The following is a 25041-nucleotide window of genomic DNA, read 5'->3' on the forward strand; positions in this document are numbered from 1 at the left end:
TGAAGATGTTCAGGCGGCATTGTGAAGCGTAGTATTTGTGTCAAGCAACTTGCAAGGTGTGGGGAAAATGTGATTGGTACAGACTGGTCCAATCAAGAGGTTGCAGGTCTTCATTGGTTAAATTAAAACCCATACATTGTCAATACTTGTGTTCAGCCTCATGCGGCACTGCACAGACCGAATGGTGTATGACATCAAAAAACCGTGAGAGCGACTCAAAAGCACAGCTTTCGAATTGATGTCATACGCCAAAGGAGAGACATTGGCGCAACACGTTAACTTCTCGTGAGATTTAATTGGGCAGCGTGAGATCGTGAGACAGAGCCTGAAAAGTGTGTGTCCCACGCCAAATGCTTGAGAGCAGGCAACCCTGATCAAATCTTAACAGTAACTTAATACAAGCTGTTTTATTCTACATGGCGCAGGTCGCCTCATGGGGGACGCTATGCTGAGATACTAAAAGCCTCATCTCGGTAGTCTCCATAATAGGCTGATTTTGAATGTATTTATACACTGGCATCAGTAACTGACAACATTTGCATTTCGTGTGATGCTGCATCCACACCACTAGATGTCAGTATAAGGAGAGGATGACTGGCGCAACAAACCAAAGAGGCAGCAAAGTTATGAAAATTACCTTTAGGTTGCTTTCAAGTCATGTTGGAAAGATTGAAATTGCGAGTGGGAAACAAGTGTTTTCTTTGATCCTCGAGTTCCCAAGTTGGGGGTGTGTCATTGAGAAAACAAGGCGGACACAATGGATGCAGCATCTGTGTTGACAGCAGATTATTTGAAATATATGAACTTACTTTTTTATTTACAGTAAATCTAGCTAAGTTGCATGTACAAAAAAACGATATTGTACAATTACAATAGAATAAATGATTCAGTTTACAGCACCTTCATATATTGAATAAAAACAAAGCAAAAACGCACCTGATGCACATTGTTTATTCTTAATTTTGTAGAAGTTGAGTTTAAAAACTTGCTGTATTTTTTGTAGAAAAGGTACTCTGACCAGTTATTTGAACGCACTTGACATTGTAATTAGTGATACACCAAAATGAAAATTCTGGGCCAAAACCAAAACTTCAGGATGCACTTAGCTAAAAACTGAAACAGCAAACTATTTATTTAATAATAAATAAAAATTAATTAGTTAATCAAATTTAATAAACACTCAAATAAAACTTAGTTGTAGAAATAATATTTAAATTGCACATACGGTAGTTTTTTATTACCTTTTTAATAACAGAAATTTGTTTCTATTCTAATTTATTGGTAAAATTTTAACATTTAAATCAAGAATTAAGTGTAATAACTTGTTTTCATGACAGATTTAATCAAACTATACATTGAATGAAATAATGAAGACATCACTAACAGGTTAAGTAAAATTGTAATGAATACGTATACAGTGCATACAGTCATGGTCAGGAGAAAAGACCAGGAAAAAAGGTTTCTCCGTGTTTTGGAGAAAAACATTTATTTCATAATGTGATTTCCCCCCACTTTCAATTCTTTTGCTTCAATGAAAGGTTAGATTTGTGGTAATTCTTTGAATGAAAGATCAAAAGGATAAACGATGCAGATTTATTTTTTACAGCCAGTTTTGATCATATTTACCAGGGGTGCCATTAATTCTGACTATGAATGTATTTATCAAAATGCTCCTCTCAAGTTTTTTGTTTCTAGTTAACTAACAAGTTTATGATTATTAAATGGCTTTGAGGTAAATGTAACATTAAAGCCCTATCCAGAAGGGATTAGTTTTACAAGGTTAGATGGAGTAATGTAATTTTACCACAGGACGTCTGTAATAATAATGGACGTCTGTAATAATAATGGCCAATTCGCACGGAATAAGAAATCTCAGTAAAATTAGCAGAAGTGGGAGGAGTAAATCGATTTACGCACCGCCGTCCCTCCTGTCGTCATGTGCGCAAAACAGTAAGGTCTGGTCGAACGATGTATTAATTCAATTCAGATTTTATCATGTTGGTAATAGTAATGCTAAAAGAAGTTTTGTGCTTCTAACAAGTGCTTTCGAGCTTCTGTTTGATCTGAATGGTATGCGGAAAAAACTTGGTTTGCCACAGACTTGTCCCACCACCTAGAACACAACTGAATGTTTTTTCAAGCACCTCGATACTTGAAAAACGTGGAAAACTACTTTTTAACAGGAAATGACGGAATATTTACAAACATATTTACAGCGGGTCTATTTGCACGGGATTAGTATTCCTTGAGGTAATTTTTCCTGACCTTTTTACAGAAGGTAAAATTTGCCGTAATCTTTACTGACATTGTCCGTAATGATTACTGAGATGGCACATTCGGACAGGACTAAAATCACTGAGAAGTTCTGGTAATAATAACCTCCATGTTAAACTTATCCCGTCCAATAGGGTTTAAGTGACATTGTTTACAAGCTCGTCTTTCCCTGGTTGATACACTGTCTGAGCGATTACATGAGAACATGTTAAATTTTGTTTCTTTCAACATGCCTGTGTGACGTTCATTAATGTTTATTTTTTTTGATCAAATTTTTGATCAAATAAGACAGATACTTTAAAACGCAGATACTTTAAATGTTTAGTGAAAATCAAGAAATCGATATTGTCAATCTAGCCCTAGCGTCCACACAGTTCACAGCAGTTTTAGTGTGCACAAAATTGACGCTGACACAGTCGAAACGTGCCATGGGAGCTGTGATAATTAAACAGCATTGATATTTCGGTCACAAATTTTGAGTAGCTGAAATTTCGTTGTATCACTAGTTATTATGACTTCCCAACATTTCAGGAGGACTTGAACGCACATTTTAATCTTCTGCATTTCACGGATAACTACAACAAAACATTTGTGAGGAGGGAACTAGGATTGGCAACTTCAGAAAAGAAAAATAGGGGACAATTGTGGTGCTTTACAGGAAAATAAGGGACACTCAAAATATTTGTACTGTATCACAGAGTACATGTAATTTCAGGTTTGTATGCGTTTAAAAGGTTCTCAGACATAAACACATTTGTTTTGCTTAAGCCTACAATTTAATTATAAAACATATTTTAAGGTTACACAAAAAAAGTCACATTACACACAATCCATAGTTCAAAATAATAGCATTTATCTTTTAATTTTTTGTAACATTATACATTATATTTAAAGAAATTTAAAAAAGCAATAGCCTACTTTTATTCAGCAAGGACCCATTAGATTAATCAAAAGTGACAGTAAAGACATTTATAATGTTACAAAAGCTCCTTTGAACCTGCTATTCATCAAAGAATTCTGACTTTTTTTAAAAACATTAATAACAATCAAAAATGTTTCTTGAGCAGCAAATCACATCAGCATATTATTCCCTCAGGAAGATTTCATGTTTTCTTGCGTGCCTGCATGTTGTACTCATGAACAAAAATCACGTTGTTTGAATTCGCCAAAACTGATTTGCCGAAATCAAAACCCGGCCGGACAGTGAAAGGGATTTGCCGTTAGCGCGAGTCCGGATCGAACGGGAGCGACCAGACAGCAGAGGATTCTGTTCGCAAATCAAACAATGATTTGTCCCAAAAGAATAATTAATTCTCAATTTAGAGTTTGTTATTCGTGTGGTCTGATGGGCTGTGATTGGATGATGACCGGTGTCGTGATCATTCTCAAGTGTCTTGTTGCTGTTGTATCAGTCAGTGGTTAGATCAGCGTAGAAGTCAATAAACGGGACAAGTGAGGTCCCGTATGGGACAAAAAAATTAGGCCCAAAATACGGGACGTCCCGGCTAATACGGGACAGTTGGCAACCCAAGAGGGAACTAGTTAGGACAGATGCAATATTTATTTTATTTTAATAAAAAAAGGCTGTAAGGAATACATTTACAGTCTGTGAAAAGGGTTGTATTGTTGTTAGTCAATGAAATATGGCTTTTTAAAAATTCAAGTGTACAAAAAAAAAACTCCATAAACGTTAAGTTATGGTTGGTTTGTGAAAATTTGATATCACCTAAGACAGCACAACTCATGAAACAGACTGCACTTTTGGCACTCACAGCCTTGGTTTCATTCACATCAAATTTACCATGATGTCTACCGTGACTAAAGTCCATTTGCAATGTTTTTTTTATGAGGTCTTGCCCTTCCTTGAAATTACCAAATGTTCTTTTCACAAGTCTAATATGAATAATATACGCAAAAATCTTGTAAAAATGCACCATTGAATTGGCTTCAAATCAACTTAAATAATTTCTTGAGAAGCATCCCTCCTCTTATCTAAGGATGACATTTTCCCCTCATTTCTCAAATCTCTTTTCATGAATCTGCACTCAAATCTTCATAATCCATAATGCAAGACAATTAGAGCTTGATATTTCATAACCAATCAGAACATGGCCCTGTTCAATTACAGCTGTGAAGTCCTTTAAAACACATCAAGAGGAATCCACGCTGAGCTGATGAGATGTGTGTTTGTTTCTCTCAAAGTCACAAACACACACACACACACACACACACACACACACACACACACACACACACACACACACACACACACACACACACACACACACACACACACACACACACACACACACACACACACACACACACACACACACACACACACTGCTGTTTGGGCCATGCCTTGGGCCTCTGCTGAGATGATCAGATGGAAAAGAGTTATTATTTCATCTTCAGCATGGAGAGTGATGTTGATGTGTCTGACATTTAATAGTGTCTTTGAAGTGTTGATTCTGCCACAATACAGTCAGAAGCATCACTGAGCACACAAAAATTCCAATAAAACTCTCTTGTTGGTTTCAACATACTTCCCGATTTCATTAAAGGAATATTCCAGGCTACTTTCGGTCTTGGTCCTTGGACAAACATATAAAGCTTGTGCTTTTATTAAAACTGTTATTTGAATTCTGTGCGTTACCTAAGTTGTAAAGTTATCTGAATCATCCTGTTGAGGTGGGACTACTTTTCCGGGTGGACGAACTTGTGGATTCATGCATAAGTGATGTAACTCCTGTTAGTGCAGTTTCTAACAGTTGCTCAGAATGGATTTACTGCATACTGCATAAAGTATTATGTACTGTATACTACTAATCTTTTTAAGTATGTGAAACAGCATGCTGTATGCAACTGTCACATGACCTCACTTCGGTGCATGTGTACTTGAGGGAGTGGATTCACTTTTGCAATCGAATAATGAGCCAATATTTTTCACAATGGAAAGACAATGGAAGACAAATGAAAGTTGAGCACATTGCATTGTGGGATACCAAGCGGAAGTAACCATGTTTATTTTTAAATTAAGAATCAAAAGTTTGTATAGAACATACTAAATTATGTAAATAGTGTGATTTCAAATGTTTGTTCGCAGGGCTGCTGTTTGCCTGGTTTCTACTGTCAATGTATTATTTATTATACATTAATTTTTTTTTTTCACAAAGGAGCGCAGCAAAATTATTTGTGGTAATCAACAACAAGCCACAGATGTTGTCCTCAGACCTTCCTAAAAGAGGAAAGCCAGCACATACACACATTTGAGTACATCTTTGTACGCAGTCAGTGGCAGTCCAGCACCACAGTAATTCTAGATTGCCTTCAGAAAAACCTTTAAAGTACTGTACCTTCAACACCCCCATGGTCAAAAGTCTCTGTAAGGCTGTGCTTTAAGTGATCTCAAATGTGTGCATTTCAAGTGTCTTTTCAAGGCTGCATTGAAGTGCATTTTTAAGTGTATTCTTAAGATGACTGTGCTCTGAAACATGCTTTATAAATTCACCATGAAATCAAAATATACTATTTACTTTCTTAAAGTTGCATTAAGTAATATTGTGCTCATTAAAAAAAGTTTTACACCGGCTGAAATGAATAGTACTTGCTGAACATGCTTTAAATGTATACTCACGTGAGATGTCATTAGCCTAACAAAACAGTTTTATTCTACATATGGTGGCCAAATACTGCTCATTATCTCGGTAACCCTTTTATTATCAGATAACCTTAATGGAACAAATGAATCAAAGCTGACTGCGAATAACACATTTTAAAAATACAATAGGTAACCAAAACTTGTTTTAGGGTACAGTGATGTGCCAATTTAAGGCTAAGACAACCACTGCAACATAAATAAAAACTTGACCGAAATAACGGATGTAACTGAAATATCTTTTATTTTGTGACTTATATCAGAGTGAAATGGATTACTGAAAAAAAGAAAAAGAAATATAGAGCAGGGACGTTTGAGCTGATAATAATAATAATTAGATAATTAAAATCTAAATAATTAGATAGGTCCAGCATATACGTCACCAGAGAAGAAAATTGAGCTATGACATTTTAAATAAAAATTATGAGGTAAAAAAAAAAAGGAACATGCTTGGACAAATTGTTCTTAATAATATCATTAACATGCATTTAAGAATTATAGGGTGTTTCAGGGATTTCCATTTTATGCCGACTGTGCAGGCTTTTGTATAATGCTGGATTGAATTGAATAACCCAACCAATTACCAAATAGCTATTTAGGTACTGTTTTAGCATAAAAGCATTCAGATCTGGCTCTATTCTGGTATGTAACGTCCACTTTTCACAATCCAATCAAATCCTTACAAATAAAATCCACTCCCATTCTACATTTTTTTCCGCTTGAATATCCTGTTTCAATCGGAAATACGGATACTTACTGAAGTATAATGATTTGCGAATGCCATTTCATGCTGACTTTACGCCAAGGTACTGGAGTTGTCCTTAAAAGACTTAAAGGCAGTTTCCAACAGACTGTATATAATAACTGTTCCTTTAGCCAACGCTGAAATAGGGTTCATATTTTTAGATTATTTTCAGTGAATGCATTGAGTTTTAGTAATTGAGTAACTCTTTTTTTGTGTTGTCATTATGCTCCAGGAGAAAAATTAGGTATCTGGAAATACATGGGTAATACATTTTGGTCCTGGGGAACATCAAACTGCAGCTGAACTCATAACACCTCCCTGCACCTAATTATCTGGAGAACATGGTGGTCTTGGCTCACATTTTGTGCTCTTTTTCCCAGTCAGTCATACACACACACACACACACACACACACACACACACACACACACACACACACACACACACACACACACACGCATTTTCTCGCTCCCTTAAACACCCACACCCACACACCCTCCCTCCCTCACACACACTCACACACATTAGAGTATCACCTCTGACAGATGGGCTGGCACTGCTCTCTTCCCAACCTGTTCCCTGTTGCAAATTGTGTGTGTGTTTACACGTGTTCTCATTTGTGTGTTTGTGAGTGTGTGTGTGCAGTTTGGTGATTATGTACATGCCTACTTACGGGTAAAAGGAAAGCACACACACACACTGTCTCAGCATACAAAAATGACCTTCACCATCAATGCTGCATTAAATTATGCTTTAATATGTACAGTCACATGGCCCGTGAGAGCGGTTTAGCGTAGCAGCTTTCATTATGCCATGAAATAATATTTGATGTTACACGTTAATGCGAAGAGCAAGCCCTCTGTGAGTAATGAGAGAGATAGAGAGACAGAAATTGGACATACCTGAGCCTCTCTTTGACACCACCTTCAGAGTCAGAGACACAGAGACACCGCAGAGAAGGAACAGCACTGGGTTGAGGGCTGTCATCTTCCTCTCCAGCCTGACGGAGACACAGAGAGAAACCTCACATGTCAAACTGGCAAGATACAACCATCAGCTACCCATGTACAGACCTGCATTTGCTTTTCCGCCAAGCACAGGATTTAAAGGTGAAGTGTGTAATTTTGTCAATCTTAAAACCCATTAGGCTGACTTCCTGAAGAGGGTAAACACAGTGATGCTGTTAAACATTGCTCTGTTAGTTTGAGTGGCACGACATTAACTTCTGAATTTGGGACTACGAACTATAGACCTTATTTAAAGTAGGGCAATCTTTGATTTTTAACGGGAATGAAGGCGAGGCGAGGGATAGACATACAGTACATCTCTTCAGTGGCTTGTACTGTTATTTAATGTGTTTTTGGATTGTTCTGCTGACGAAATACTGCAAAAATAGCTTTCTGGATATTTTCGTCTACTGAATTTTCTTGGATAGTATGAGCTGTGGAAAATTATAAGTGATCTAGGAGTTTTATACAGCTTTTTACTGTGGATGCCATTGAAAACGCGGCAAGTCTATCCCCCACAGCCTCACTTTCATACCTGTCATGGCGCTGCTCTGAATACGGTTTATAAATGGTGAGTTTGAGAAACCTGTTTAAAAATTTTAAACCACTGAATTTTTTGGGTGACAAATCTGATGGAAAAAAACATAGACTAACATTAAACAATACTACAGACATTCTATTTTGTCCTGGACTAGTCCACATAGCAACCACACAGCAACGCACTAAAAACAACTAGAAAACCTTAGTAAGTGATTAACAACATTTATTATGCTAATGATTTTTAACATACTTTATAAAATGGATAGTTTCAGTCCTTGTTTATGATTGGCTGAGTGTTGTAAAAACAGCTGAGATCTCATTACATAAATATTACTGTGCCACTGCATCTTTGAGTTACGTGTCAACCGTTCTGCTGAACATTGCTAAAGAACTACATAGCTTGGCTGAAGAATTATTATTATATATCAATAAATATTTACATTTTTGTCACTTTCTGTGTGTTTGTTGTATGAAACCTCGTCAGGTATAACTGTTTCCGGCTCTTCTTTGTGCCTAACAATGTCTCTTATTCCAAAAGCACTGTAAACCAAACCAAATTTTCGGGGCTTATTGCTTTAAAACACCACTCGGAATACCTTGGCAACCACATAGCAACATATCAAAAGAACACTCAGAATAGCAACCACCCACAACCCATTTTATTCAGAAATGTACAAATCTAGTTGTTCATACTGACCACATAGTATCACTCAGAATACCTCAGTAACATAAGAACTTGGTAATAATATGATTGATTTTAACACACTCAGAACACCTTAACAACTGTCCACCACCCGCTCATTCTGTATTCAGTAAATGTACAAATGTTTATACTGACAGATGAGAATACTGCTTATTTACTATTTTGCTAGTTGTGAAAATTGTGAAAACTAGTTGTTCATACTGACTAGTGTTGTCACAATACTGCAATTTCTAACTTTGTTACAGCACAATTTTCTATACCACACGGAGGAAAAATTGTCACAACATTTAGGGAATTAAATTTTAACAGTATACTTTCGATAATAATCTAAGTATTTTTATCTACTAAAACTCTTTCGTAGTCCTGATAGCTCTGAGGGTATTATGCTATATATTATTTTTATAATATATAATAATGCTTTATTATTATTTATAAGACATAAATGTATTACTATTGTAATACAACTGCACTGTAAAATCCAATTTAAAAATGTATATTTCATGAATGTATATATTAATGATTTATAAAAAAAATGAACATTTCTGAACATAATGAAAATGGCAAATGGCTTCCATGCATTTACACTTATAAGTTACTCTCTTTCTACTCTCCAGCAAAAATGTAGAAAATTTAATTTCCCTGGATTCCAGATATTTTTGCTTATTATTTCCTCCATATATATATATATGTATATGCGTGAGACAAAGCTGAGAGAGATGCAATCTTTAAGCATTTCTTTCATGGTCAAATCATATTAAAGTATGACTTTTTCATATTTTATCTGATTGCTGTGCCTTCCCACAAAGCCACTCAATCACCTGAGTTCTGTGTTCATATCTGAAATCTATTTTAATCTCCGTTTGCTGTCTGTGCAACAACGTCCACACAATTCCCCCATCTGAGCGGTTATAGAAGCCTGAAAATGGGGAGAACCCAGACGATTTCCATAATGGAATAAACACACATATTTCTGTCTGCATGAGTATTTCTAAACCTTAATTGTCTGAGCAATGTAGGACATACACGATTATAAAAAATAACTCTGGGTGCGAAAAGTTTTAAGAGAATTAATTAAACTTGTTAACAAAGAGGTCAAAAATTTAAAAAAGAGCAAAAAAGTAATGATTTAGTGTATTCATCTCTCTTTAAAGTGCAAGAACAAATGACGTGAGCAATCAGAGAGGCCAACAAGAAATCTGAACAAGCTTCTGAAGTATAACCCAAGTTTGACCCAAGTTATATATATATATATATATATATATATACCATTTAGCTTTTTGAAATTAATAGAAACACAAAACCATTTTTCAAAGCACAAGTACAAGAAGTATATGTCAACCACTCATAATCACCACTGTTTACAGTTTTATTTGAGGTCTCCGGCTGACAAAGCACCTTAACATAATTTCAGGTTCGTATTTTATTTCACAACCCTGTCACATGACTCCCCCATAATGCACTGCTCCTGTCACTTTAACGCAGACCTCTAAATTACTCCCTGCAGCTATATGGTATTCTTGGATTCCTATCCAAGGCTTGTTATATCAAATCAAATAACACCTATATTCCCTTTTTCCTCAAATAAATAATGTAAACTTAATAAGTGTGTGCAAACCCTTCCTCTTCATCCGTAATTATCTTACAATAACATTATACTGATGATGAATTGCATGCCAAATTCAGACACTGGAAGGCCTAAATCCCATCAGGAACAGTAGCATTTGAGAGGTTAATAGACTTTATTTTGTGTGTGTGTGGGAGTGTTTGTGTTTCTGTGTGTGTCTGCATTAAAAAGGCAAAGGGGCGACAGAGAGAGAGTGCTCTTGTGATCTCTTTAAAGGGCTTATCATCCCTCTCCCACACATAATCTCAGGGTTTTGAAAGAGGAGAGATAGAGAGAGAGAAAAAAATGAGAAAAGGTAGAATATAAAGATTTCACATTTTCACAGCCACCAGTTAATGTGTATGAGATCACTTATTACTGTTTTAATTAAAGGGATAGTTCACCCAAAAATAAGACATTCTCTCTTCATTTACTCACCCTAATTCTGTTCCAAACCCAAATTACTTTCTTTCCTCTGTGGAACAAAGGGTAAGTTTTATAGGACTAGTTTGGAACAGACACATTTTGGCAATTATTCACTGAAAATCTTGACATCCGGCCTTTGGCGTGTTCATGAGAAAAGTAGCGATGTCTAAATCATGAATGAATTGTTCTTTTCAATGAATTGTTTGATCCAGTTAAAAAAAATCAATCTGAATAGTTCATTCACAAATCCGACTGATATGTTTTTTGAGTTCAACTCGCTGTGATTCATTTAATGAATCAATCACAGAAGAAAATAATCAGTGAACCTTGACTTAAATTTCATTTAAGTTATTGTATGATTTTGAATATAGTACATATGGGCTGATTTTATGGGATATTTTTTGATATTTTTATGATGCTTTATCAATTTTAAAGCTTAAACGTTCCAGCAAAATTTAATAGTAAGGTTATAATTTAATGGAAAAGAGCAACCCGTATTAAATAAAGAATGTAAATGACTAACTATTCCTTTAAAATATATAAAATAAAAATGACCAACCCAATCCCATGGGATAATGTAAATAGTTTACAAGGTGTCGATTGTGTATGTGAAAATGTAAGATTTTTAGAAAAATAAAGTCCACCCATCATCCTCATCCCTAAACATAAGGTCTAAGATCTTTAAAAAAGAAAGAGCCCGAAAAAAGGTTAGGTTGTTGTGAGTGGTTGCCAGGTCGTTGCTATGAGACATATTGGGATGTGGGAAGTTAATCAACCACAAAATCTAAGTATATAGATTTAGCAAGATTTTGTTCACCCAGCACAAAAAAGAAATAAGAAAATAATAAGCAAATTATATAGGAATTGTATTTATTATGTATTATATAAAATAATTAATTGGTGTAACTTGCTATTTTGCCTATATATATTTCAAGTTTGGTTGCTTAGAAATGTAACAGCATATCTTTTTTCAAAAAGCCACATGATTTGAGGTACAAACAAACAGTGTGGGATGAGTTATGTCATATTTTAAGCCTTAGGGTTATGGCTTTTTAAAAAATGACTAGAGATGCTTGACTTAGAAAATAACACTAATCACCAGCATTCATACACCTGTTAATCATCATGGTCACATAATCATTTTCTAGACTGGACAATTTTAAGATCAAATCAGTCCATATGAGCAGTGCTTTTTTTCCAGTCACAATTGGCAATTCAATCACCGTCCAGTTAGAGGCAACATAGAAGGTCTTCCTCATTGGACCTAATATCCACATACACATGTACGGTCGCTCACAGGACAGGCGTGTGGCGGTGGGCCCAGCTGTGAATGATTGATGTGTTGATTTTATGATTTAATCCAATTTAAACTCTCCACATCTCTAGGCCTGACAGTCAACACATTTACCATGCGGTAAATATAACAGTGCCCCTGGAGGAAGAGTGCTGCGTTATGCGCGCGCGCACGCACGCACACACACACACACACACACACACACACACACACACACACACACACACACACACACACACACACACACACACACACACACACACACACACACACACACACACTTGCGAGACAGTAGAACAAATGATTCAAGGACAACCTGAACCACATCTATATTCAGACATTACATATATGACAGTTCATGTATGCATTTGTGTAATTGTGTTACTGTAGGTGTGGGCTTGTGTTTGTAATAGGGGGAAAAAAAGGACAAAGACCACATTAGTCTTTGTGGACTCCATTATTTATTGTGGCAGTTCCAGCTTTCTCGTGCCAGGCAAATATCAGAGTAGAATTCGAACATGCTCAGGGGCATCAAGTGTGTGTGTGTGTGTGTGTGTGTGTGTGTGTGAGAAAGAGTGAGTGAGTGCAAAAGCAGGAAATGAGAAACAATAAATATAGACTCAAATATAGACTCCCGAAAGATTTTTTTTTATGACATGGACTTGTTAGTGTACATGCAACCTTGACTACAGGTGCTCTATCTTGACCATACATCACAGTCATGAAAAAGTCACACACATGTAACAGTCTTTCTGTGCCCTTAACATGAAATGAAATTCAGAATATTGATCATGTGTGTGTGTGTGTGTGTGTGTGTGTGTGTGTGTGTGTGTGTGTGTGTGTGTGTTAAAGCAGCTTGCAGACTGTTCACACTTCACTGATCGGCCCCGGCTAACAAGGGACCCCTGAGTACTCTTCCATGCTCTGCCCTGCTGATGGTGATTAATTATTGAGTATTACTGCTCTCCGACACCACCTCCAGACACAGCACCACTAATCCCCTTACCAGACACACTCGTTCTCAGTCAGGAGTAAAAAAAAGAAAGAAAAGATAATAGGTGGTCAAAGGGCTAGCAAAGATAATGGATAGCAATGGGAGAGAAGAAAAGAGCTATGTGCAGGAAACTTGTGGTTTTCAATTCGAATTACATCTGACATGACTTTACATGATGAAAGGTTTAGATGTCTGCAGGGCTCACATTTCTTCTGACTATTCCACTTGTTTTTGATGCTTGAAAAACATTGCCGATTCTACTTATTTGAGCAAAAGCATTGTGAGATTTGAAGGCCGTTGACGAAGACTCTCACGTTGGCTACACAAGAATATAATGATATTTATAGAATGATTTTTATACTCACTATATTATTTTCTACGACGTTTGAGTTTGAATTGACTTCCATGAGATTTCCAGGCCTGGAAATCACTAATTTCCAATTCTGTGGATTTCCATGACTGGGAAACCTGCCACTGGCACATCATGAATGGATAAATTAGTCAAATTAGCTATTTATGCAAGAGTCAAACTATCTTCCAATGCATGAAAAACTATATACACATGTGCATGAATATTAGTTCACAACATGGATGATACTATAAAAAAATACACAACATGTACAAGCCAGGGATTAGAAACATTGTTTTTCATTTCAGAGCAGAAACAGTATTTTTATATTCTGGCTCCGGCGAGCCACTGCTTTATTTCTGAATGCTAAGTGGTTAGAACTATATCAAAGAATGGTATATAAGAATGTTAACATTCTAATAGAGTAGGCTAGAAAAAGCTTTAACAGTAATGATACCAAATAAACAACAACTGAATTTATTTAAAAACAGATGCTGTGACCTAAACATGTTATTTGTGCATTTAATTATGTAGGCTTATGTTTAATTTTTTATTTTTATTTACAAATGAAGGGGGGGGGGGGGGGTACTGATGTTTCATAGATATAGCACAATTGTTCACTGGACTGTTTCTGATCACTTGTCCACATAAACAAAAAAGGACTGAGACAAGTTGTGTCACAATTTTTTTTTTTAGTTTTTGTAACAAAAATGTTCTCCTTTAGAAGTGAGGAATGGGGCCATTGCAATTTGTATGTTAATCATCAGTTTAAATCAATACATTCTGGTTTACTGTTTGTTACAATTGAGAATACTATTGGCGCAACAGTTTCAGACTCCTACTTCTCAGACTTGTCTGCTGAAAAAGACCCTGGTAATCTCACTAGTATTCCCTCTTGAGTTTCAGAAGAGGCATTCAACAGCGTCTCAAACAGCGCTCCAATCTGCTGAGTTATTGGAATGAAACATCAGAGATTTCAATACAAACTCAAACTTTCACATCAAATTCCGTCCAGATTATCTGAGTTATGTCATCCATTTTAATACTAAATCACTGTACTATTACAGTATGTTAACAATGGTCTCACTTGTCTGGTTTTTATTTTCCTTCATCTGAGATGAAGTTTTAGATTGAATGAAAAATAACAAAGTTTTCAGTTATTTTTCATTAAGTTTCCAGAGTTCTAAAAAAAACTGTTTCTGTGCTGATAAATGTTATAATATAGTGATGCTCATAAAGCCTATTTAAATGTACCTCATGTGAAAACAATGGAATTTAAAGGGAAAAGGAGACAATTACTTCTAAAATCATTTAGGGTATCATTAACAGGAAAGCCTCACAAGGGCAGAAAATCCAATAATGTTGAGCAGTACACTTTTAAAAATGATACTAGAATGTACAGATCATTGTCAGAGGCATTACTCACCAAATGATACTCCAGTGCTCAAACCAATTCAATTTCAAAAGGCCTATAACAGTACGTTACATTTTTAACACAATTCCCAATCCCCAATCAAATCTAAGCATAATAACGCAACTCCAAATCATACCCTACTCCCGTGATTTTAATTAGCTGTATAGGCTACAACGTACTGGAATGATTTCTGTTACAGGAGGACATATTTGAATCAATGTAGCTACAAGATGTTACCTATTCATAATAGACTGTGGTTGAGTTTAATGTATCATATCATATGCAACTTCCTACAATTGCCTTGTTCAAAAGTTACTGCAATTACAGTACAACCTATCAAAACAATGAATAATATTGATGACTGTCATTGATTTACTTTATATATATATATATATATATATATATATATATATATATATATACACTGAGGGGTCTGAGACCACATTGGAAAACTATGATTTTTAAAAGGTTGAATAATAGGCTAAATGTAAGATTCTGCACTATTTCTAGGTCGCTAATGAGCAAATTTGTCAAATTGACCATGTGAATTCTTTTCTAGAAAAAGTAAAATGTTCTTGCATTCAAGCACAAGATGTACTTTGGATCATTCTCAAATCATGCTGGAGAACATGATCAGCAGGTTTTACACAATCTTGTGGAGTTCATGCCAGCTCAAGTGCCATTAAAGCAAAAGGAGGACAAACCAAACACTAAGCCATTCTGCATGTCATTAATTTTTCAATTAAAATTTTCCATCAAAATGCTATTCTAAGATTATTTGAAATGAAAAGTTTTGCATTGAATTATCAGTAGTGGTCTAAGACTTCAGAACCCCACTGTACAGTGTTTAAATGTGTCTTTTTCCCTGTTTTCCTCTGGGAAATTAGTATTCTAGCTCATTCCAAATCTTGACTGCCTGACCAATGCTTTCAGAATTACCGTGACTGGCATTATGGGACTACTTTTCTAACTGATGACTAGGTTCCTGACTCACTTTCGCCAACATAAATGACTGCACCATCTCATTTACAAGGAGAGAACTGAAAATTGAGGCAGATTCTCAATTCCATCAAAGGTTGTCAGTCCTAGAATCCATTGCATTTGTCATGAGCTTATACTTCAAGGTTAAATGGCGAGAGAGAAGCAAAAATGAGGCTTCTCTCAAATTGCGGCCACTGTAAGTCATATGAATAAAATCGAGAAACTTTGAAGCCATGAACATCAGGTGTTGAATTTTACTGTCTGTTTGAAATCAATAATGAATAAATGAAAATCTAGAGCTATTTTATGAGTAAAATCAGTGTAGGAAGTGCTGTAAAAGCTGAATACTCTCGTTGTACTGCAAACACCCTGTTGCCATCATATAATATGAGACTAAATTGGGTCTACACAAACACACACTCATAGGGATTCACACACTGCAGGTTTCAGTACTATTCTGAGGGAATCAGTGAGGATTCTGACAGTTTGACAGTCCTAAGGGAGAGAGAAAGTGACAGTAATAGAGAGGGAGAGAGCAAGAGAAAAAAAAGAAACAAGGAAAGATTACATGTCAGACTTCATCAGCAACAGGGAAACCAGCAGTAAATGAGCTTGTGTGCTTGCATAAATGTGAGTCGAATTGCATATTCTGTGCACACAAATATACAAATAAATGAACTCATTGTACTTATTTATTTGTGTGCACGTGTCATTTGTACGTCCTTCAAATTGAAATTCCCTACATGAGTTATGTAAATATGGGATGCGAAAGCTCTGATGCGTGACGCATCACCTCCACAGGTGCACTCCAAATGGAAAGCACACCATCAAGGTCAGGAAACCACGATGGGAATCCCGAAAAACCAACAACTTCTCATCAACCCAAATCAATGCATTCTCTTCTCGTATTACTAATCGATTGCTATTCTTTTGAGACCCGATGAATCAGCATGGACAGCAGGTCAAAAAACATCACCAGAACAAGAGCTGACAAGAGCCCAAGACCCAAAAAAATTCCAATAGAAGCCATTACCGACAAGACAATGTAGAATTAGCTTATTGTTTCAATCATCTAGCAATCCACCTGAGTATCCTTTACTTGCTTCCTCACTCGCTGTGCTTGACTTTAATGGCCTGAGAGCTCAAACTGTTTTATAATGAGGGCTTTCCCACAGCATACTCTCCTCATTATGCACACATACACACAGAGAGAGATAGCGAGAGGCTTCTTATTGATATTGTGCCCAGTAAAGTGGTCCCTAAGAAACTGGAAGGGGGGTCTCAAGAGTGTGTTTTATTCGCTGGGAAAACAATACAACTATATTTCATACATGTAAACACTCACACGCACAAAGGAAACCTATGAACTTCCAAAGTTAACCCCATCAAAGATTTTTAGCCATTTAATGGCAACGATTGGCACTGCAAACATTCTCCAATCTTAATTGCATTTAAAAGCGCAACAGTTTCAGAAATGAAATACAGAGTTCAATTTGAGTGCGTTCAGCGACGCATGCTTAAAAATGACATATGCATGGTTTTATCAGAATGCCACAGACGTGACTTTTAGCTTCCCACAGATCAGGGGCATCAGTCAGTGTTTTTGTAATTTTAGTGACATGCGAGTTGACCTGCTGATGTATCAAGGCAGAAAAGCTTCTGACAGATGTGTTGTAGTTTATTGAAAGAGGGAGCTGTTCTTTCAGCACCACTCACAGTCAAATGGCCAAATCACATCAAAGTGCATTTTAACATATTGGTTCTTGTGCAGATTCTTCTTCACAGATTTTATCGACAAGTGGCTGACCGATGCCCCTGGCCATTCAGTATAAGCCCATGACAGAACATGCCTTGTTTATTAATAGGCCATCCAAACGCCGCTGGTGATGGCATGCTCTATAGCCAGATCTCTTTGGAAACCTAAGTAGGGAAGTGTGTGTGGGTCCATCTTCAAACTCACCCTAGGCAATAAGAGCTCCACCATGGGACTATATGCATTCTTTATAACCACACATACTGACACAATAAACCCGGGCTGTGCCCCATGCCACATTGAAACCTGAGTGACAGTTCCTTTAAGAGGAGTCAATGGTGCTGTCAACGACAATTTTCCCTAGCATTTCATCTGTGTATTCTAGGCACACATTTGCAAAAATAACCTAAACTAATCATTAGCATTAGGAGATTGGCTTGTTTATTCTGATAATGCATCAAACCGAGGAAGTCAACATGTTCGATTGAGAATTTTTCCGGCTGCACGAGGTAAAAGAGGCCAATGTGAGTTTATGAATATGCATCCATGACGAGCATAATGCACACGCCTTGGGTGTGTTCTCACATGACTCTTGGATTGCAACAGCAACACTAGGCCAGCCAAAAGGGTTTTCACGCTATGCTTAACTGGGTTAAGGCCACTTTTAACCCTGGATTGAGTATTAACTTTCACACTTATTTCCAAAGAGGGTTAGCAAGGCTTTTAACCCTGGGTTATGAAGCCTTGCTTTAGGCTTTTGCAGTGCTAACACATAATAAACTGGTATACAGTGAGAAATGAAGAAGAAATATTACAGCGAGTTGTTTAGCAACAGAGAACTAATTATAAACTAACAGAGCTTATCTCATTAAGTATTCATGAGCTTTGTGTCACACAAACTTTCACGTTATGTCCCCCCTCAGAGAGGCTAATGAAAAACTGTGACAAAACACGTTAACAGGAAATAAGAACATTAAAGTATCGTTATTGCTGTTTTATAAGGATTAAGACAACCAGAGCCGAATCTACGTGGCGACATTTACACATTTATACAAGCAGAAACCAATACGGAGTAGGTGTGTTTGTCCAATCAATTTCATAAATATGCAAATACGATAACTCGTCGTTTACAAATGTGCAGGGTGAAATAACCCCGGATTAAGTTACCCAATGTTAAGATGTACCCTGGGTTACAAATTTCAAGCATGGGAAGCACAATAATGCGGTATTAGACCTCTCCGGCGAGTTTAACAGAAGTCAACCAATCATAAGATAAACAATTGCTTGCCTCATTAAATATTAATGTCACAAACTCTCACGCTTTGTTTCAGCGTGTAAAAGGGAATTGTTGAAAATGTTTAAAACAGTGACTCTAACACGTTAACCAGGGTGAGGAAGAGACTAATGTTTAATTGGTCAGAAAAGTTCATACACGACAGGTCGCGTGCAGTAGTCCTAGGCCTATTCGTCCATTTCATGTTATTGACCTCATAAAAGTGTGAAACCACGTAACCACCATGAGCTAAATATTAACCCAGGGCAGTGATTGAGCTGTGGAAAACCGTAAACAATGTAACCCAGCAGGGATTAAGTTAACCCAGGAATAAAAATGACCCTGGGTTTACAGTTTCAAGTGTGAAAAGCCCACGAGATGTGTGCCGGTGTCGGCACAGATTCTCATGCGCACGCTCTCTCGCTCACTTTCTTGCAGACTGTGATCAGACGCCACTGCAGTGTGTGAGAGAGAGTGAGTGTGTGCGTGTGTTCAGTCCGTACAATCGCAGAAGGGTGCAAATACTCCCGCAAACACCGCCTTTTAACAAGCCATCTCAAACGCTGCCGCACATCACGTTGCGTTTTCTGCATTTATTTCGAGTCAATCCAAACTAAAACGAGATTAGGCTATTTATCTACATGCGTGTATGAAACAGTGGTTTGCCACAAGCCGCACAACTGGAATAAAATGTTAAACCTTAGTTTAGTCAGTAGCTAATGAAAACACATATTAAAATGTCGTCTTTTAGGCGCGTATATGAAAAGACCGCGGCTTACATTGAGATTTTAATTAATTCCCACCTGAAATTCTGCTTTATGTAACGTTATGGGTAAATGCGAAGAACAAATGTGCAGGTTATATTTTACCCTAGAGAAAGTAGCTAGAACTTGTAGAACAATTAAAATGTTTTTTGTGCCATTATTTTCATGTCAGTGTAGCATATTTCTGCCCTCAATTCGAATGTTTTACTTAAATTTGTTTGTAATTGTCATTAATCTCAATGAAGATTCTTAATGGAGTCGCTTTACTGTAATACAGTAGACTAATAAGAAACATCCTCTCCAGCCATTGATTTAGAAAAATAAGTAAATTAAAAGCAGAGCAGCAAAAACTACTTTACTTTTATATAATTACAGCTATATAGGCTACATAATCATGTTTTCACAATTATACTAATAAGGGAGGAGGAGGGGGGGGGGATTGAATGAATGCTTAACAGTCGTGAAATATCGTCACAATCACATCCTAATGATGCAAAACACGGCTTACTGTCTTTCACAAAACATTATTTTCCATTAATTTTTTTTAATTAAGTCAAAATATGATTCGGACGTGTTGACAGGTTTCATTCTGCAATTTAACATCAATGAAATTGACTTATTATTTAAGCGTCAAACTCCACATTTACATGATTCCGAATTTTTCTAAAGGTTCGATTACATAGGCATCTCCACGAGCCGGAGCAAATCAACTAGCCACCCCCGCATCACCATGAAACCTCTCCACTTCAAACTTCGCATGGGTAACTAAAACAGAGCGCGAGCTTACCGTCAGCCAACGTCCAAAAAATTGATCCGCGGTCAGTCAATAAGACACTTGTAAACGGAATGAACGCGCATCACGATGAATGAGGAATCTGACCAAATCATCCATCCGAACAGAGAAATTCACCAGCTGATAGTTTATTCCAATATAGACGCTGCCTTAAGGAGAATTTTTCAGGATTTCCAGGGGTCTCTATGACTTCATAATGCATTAAGAACTCAAATGTGCGGAAGAGGGACCCATGACCGCGCGCCCTCGTCCAGCGGACAGTCGGTCACTCTTGCGCATTCCGTGGCGCTTGTCGGTCAGAGGGATGATTTGAGATGTCTCAGGTATCCGGCAGCGCGAGCTCCTGTGGGGGTTTCCTCTTCAAGACGCGCTGTGTGCTCCCGCTGCTGTGGGAGACCTCTCCATGGTCCTAACGTCCGCCTCCAAACCAAGCATGCGTGCGCAACGACTGTGGTGGGCTGCCTGTATGTATTTAGGAACATCTTCAGTTAAAGGAATAGCTCACCCCTAAAAATAAACATTCTGTCATCATTTACTTACCCTCGTGTCGCTCCAAAACTTCATGACTTACTTTCTACTGCGGAAAACAAAAGGCAGAATTTTTACTTCTTTCTTCTGGCACAATGAAAGCATGTCGTATATTCGACCCGTGAATTTTCATCTGACAAAACAGCTGACCAAAAGCACCATAAGTTCAATAAAAATAGCCCATATGACTCTTGCATTATAAGTCTTCTGAAGTCATATTATAGTTTTGTGCGAAGGATACTTAAGCCGTTATTCACTGAAAATATTGCCCTCTTATAATAATATCTATAATGATCACTATTACCCTCAACTTATCATGGCATTAAAGCAATATTGTGTTTAAGCTGGAGCTCATGTAAGAGAATACTGTAATTACGTAAATGTGATTATGGTTATAATTATAATCACAGTTAAATGTGCAGTACACAGGCATGTTTATTGCATTTATTCCACTCTGACCAAAGTGTGCATGTACCAGTGTTGTATGTATGCCGTGTCACACACATGAACAGGTCAGAAAACAGTGTAATCGAAGAAGCCACTTGGCCATCAGCAACCACGAAAGTGGTTCTAGGTGATGAGGGAGGCCCCACTAAGGTCCTTTAGTACAGCCTACTCAGTTGGCCCAAGGAAAAGGGGCATACAAATAAAAATGTTGTCCCAGGTCATGAGAGTTTTAGTGGCGGCCCTGAAATGCTGCTCTTTTAGGAAGAAAAATAATTTATTCTTACAGCTTTACGTGACATGTTTTAATGATGGTTGGAAACACCATCAGTGTTCAAACACATTTTGGATTTGTTTAAAAAACAAAAACATTTGAAGCAAGCAAATAAAAACACTATCAACAAACAGACCTACGCCTTTGGTATGTAACATTTTGTGTTTTGGTGAATAGCGACAAAATAGCAGTGTAACCACCACATTTCATAGCAAATAATCAAAGTAATGCAAGAAGTAAGTAACCAGCATTGAAGATGTTGTCATTTAAAATCTTATTCTTTTCTCTGATTATTGGCAATATTCAGACCATTGGTGTACTTGTAAACTCAGACACTGGTCATAACTGAATGCACATGAATGCAAACGAGATTTGACGGCTACCGCAGAAGAAAATCTGTTCGGAGAATAAACTCAATTTCAGTCTGTTCCTCACACAAAGTTGTTACATGACTTCAGAAAACTTAATATAACCAGAAGTCTACTACACTTACAGTACTTTTTTGGTGCCTTTTTAGAGAATTGCAGGAGTCTGTTCTGGAATGGAACAGAAAAAGAATGTATTATTTAATAATATAATTATACACACACACAGACACACACACAGTATTCTGTATATTTAACACAATATCAATTACCATATATGGCACAAATATCAAAAAAGAGGAAAAACCGCAAATAACAATTATACAATAACAATAAATCTACATCCAGTAAATCGTGATTTATTTTTGACCCAAATCTTAGCATAACGAGTGAATTTACATTAATTGAATGTTAAAGAGTAGCCGGGCTGTTATGCAACTATTAAAAAGGGAAGTCAGGTTTGGAATAATATGAAAGTAAATGATGACAGAATGTTCCTTTTCATTTGTAGGCGAACTATTCCTTTAAACGTATGTATGCATGTATGTACTGTATGTGTTTGCATTTTATACGCGTGTTCTGAAAAGAGATAGCCTTGAGACCCAGGTGTGTGCATTGGTGTGTATGTGTGAGAGAGAGGGGGGAGAAAGAGAGACAGAGAGTGAGAGTCTTTTCCAAAACACTTTGCTGTCCTGTCCAGGGTGAGTCTCTTGCTCTGTGAGTTGCATAACAATGAGGAGGTTCACAGCAGAAGAAAAGCCCACTCAGAACACAAACACACACAAACACATACTCTTTCTCTGGTTTAGCCTGTTTCTTTACCTCACTCTCCTCTCTCATCCATAAAACCACACACAGTCCTCATATATTCCTCCTGCCCAAGGGATAGAGTTCTCTCCTGCATACAGTCCACGTGTTTTTATAACTTCCAGTATCTGCTGCCCACTCTGCTGATGTCATACAGCTCAATCTCTTGTAAGGCTGATTCTGAACTGTACATCTACAGTAATCTCTTTCCACACACTGCACTATAAAACCTGGTTCCACAGACTGGACGCTTACACTGTATCGCCGTGAGGCTGGTCAATCACCAAAAGCAAATGCATTTTTTTATTTATTAAACATCATCAATTAATAAATAATGGATTGTGCTGAAAATCAGAATAAATGCTTTGATCAAACTGGATAAAAACTTTGCAAAACTCCTACAAATTAGCTCATTCCATGAATGCTGCAATATCTCAAACCATTTAAATAAATACATTTACTTTCTGTAGATGGTTTGAGATATTGCAACATTCATGGAAAATTTTATCCATTTTGATAAAAGCATGTATTCTGAAAAAAAGAAAATCCTAGTTACAAAACCCTACACAGTAGCCCAAAAAAGTATCTTAAAGCTGTATTTTACATCCTTTATAAAATCATATTTTAACAGTATTTTATTCAGCAAACAGATGATGCTAGATATTTTCTCAGAATTTGTCTGAAGAATTTTTACAATTACAGTTATACAGCTGGTCTCAAGCTAATTTTAGTGGATGAATGAAGAACTTCCCTAAGGATAAATGTCTCTCTGAATGATGTTCAAAAAATATACTGTAGCATAAGAATAAACAAGAGAAATATCTCTTTCCATTGCCCTCCATTTTATCTGCCATTTATATGTGTATATGTCTGCCTCTCTGTATTCCTATCTGTCTGTCATAGTGTCTGGGTTGAATATAATTTTAACGGAAATTAGAACAGAAAGGAGAATGTCAAGTTTTAGCAGCAATTTTAAGTCTTTCCCCCTAAAGACAGAATTCATTTTTCATACAGTATGTGATTTTTTTTCAGGGGCTCTTAAAGGTCTTTTGTCAATTTATCAGGTTGTGAGGAGGGATGCAATACCAGAAAAAGGTTCTTTATTGGCATCTATGGTTTCATGAAGAACCTTTGGAACATTTCTGTTGCACTAAAGGTTCTTTAAATTGGAAAAGGTTCTTAAGATTGTTAAAATGTTCATCACACTAAGAAAAAAAAAAGGTTATTTTAAGAACTGTTCACTTAAAGATTCTTTAAAGTTTCCAAAAGGGGAAGTTCAAACAGCATAAAAGACAACATGTCTCTATTTTGTAGTGGAGCAAGAAAGACAGAAGAAAAAAAATGGACAAATTAATGACTGTTTTCGAACAGGTTTCTTCAAGCAGTCCCCCTTATCTGTCATTGGTCCTCAAACAGATAGTCCCATCCCCAAACTGTGCCATTCCAGGAAATCAACATAGGAATCACTTGTTTTTGTTACTGCACATTAAGAGGTTTATATGATATTTTAACATTAAAATAACACTTCTAATTATAAGTAAATCCTGAATCTGCATAAAAGGCAAAATACTAATTTTATGACTGCTTAAATCTGAAAAAAATGACACAATATGCTACAATAGGACAATATGGCAAAAAGTACAAGAAAAATATAAGCTTGGTTAAAATGACCTTTAAGCTGACAGGTGTACAATCTAACCTTGCCGAACCTCATTACAGATTAAGAATTTAATATTTCTTATGTATTAAAATTTTTCAAATGAAATCCCTATATCTGAAAACATAATGTGACTGAAGGGAAATGAAGATATAGAAACAGATTTCAGCACTAAAGTGGAGATATGCATGTTCTGATATGATAATGTTTGACTGGTGCCAATCATTTTAATGTAATTGTGTCATGTTTGTCCATGGGGATAAGATACAGTGAACACAATGATGTGATATGATGTTTAAATGTGATCTCGTCCCTGATGCTCAACACATAAGTTACAGGGAGGTCTGTATACCTGGAGAGAGCGTTAGCATTTCCATTCATCTCAATAGCAGATGC

General features: G+C 36.7%; 1 protein-coding gene across 3 annotated transcripts in view; it reads right to left on the reverse strand.

The window, feature by feature from the left end:
* Positions 1–21009, reverse strand: part of il1rapl1a (interleukin 1 receptor accessory protein-like 1a) — a 105873-nt gene extending 84864 nt beyond the window's left edge. The window contains exons 1-2 of one of the 3 annotated variants that reach the window (XM_077216502.1): positions 20565–21009; positions 7579–7676 (exon numbers count right to left, since the gene is read on the reverse strand). In XM_077216502.1, the coding sequence (XP_077072617.1) occupies positions 7579–7663 (85 nt within the window). In that variant the 5' untranslated portion in view covers positions 7664–7676; positions 20565–21009. The remainder of the gene's footprint in view (positions 1–7578; positions 7677–20564) is intronic. The other 2 variants (XM_077216501.1, XM_077216503.1) reach the window with 2 other exon arrangements.
* Between the last annotated feature and the right edge of the window lie 4032 nt (positions 21010–25041).

This window comes from Siphateles boraxobius, unplaced genomic scaffold, assembly GCF_051911475.1.
Source record: "Siphateles boraxobius isolate OS27281-9 unplaced genomic scaffold, OSU_SipBor_1 7, whole genome shotgun sequence".
NCBI lineage: Eukaryota > Metazoa > Chordata > Actinopteri > Cypriniformes > Leuciscidae > Siphateles > Siphateles boraxobius.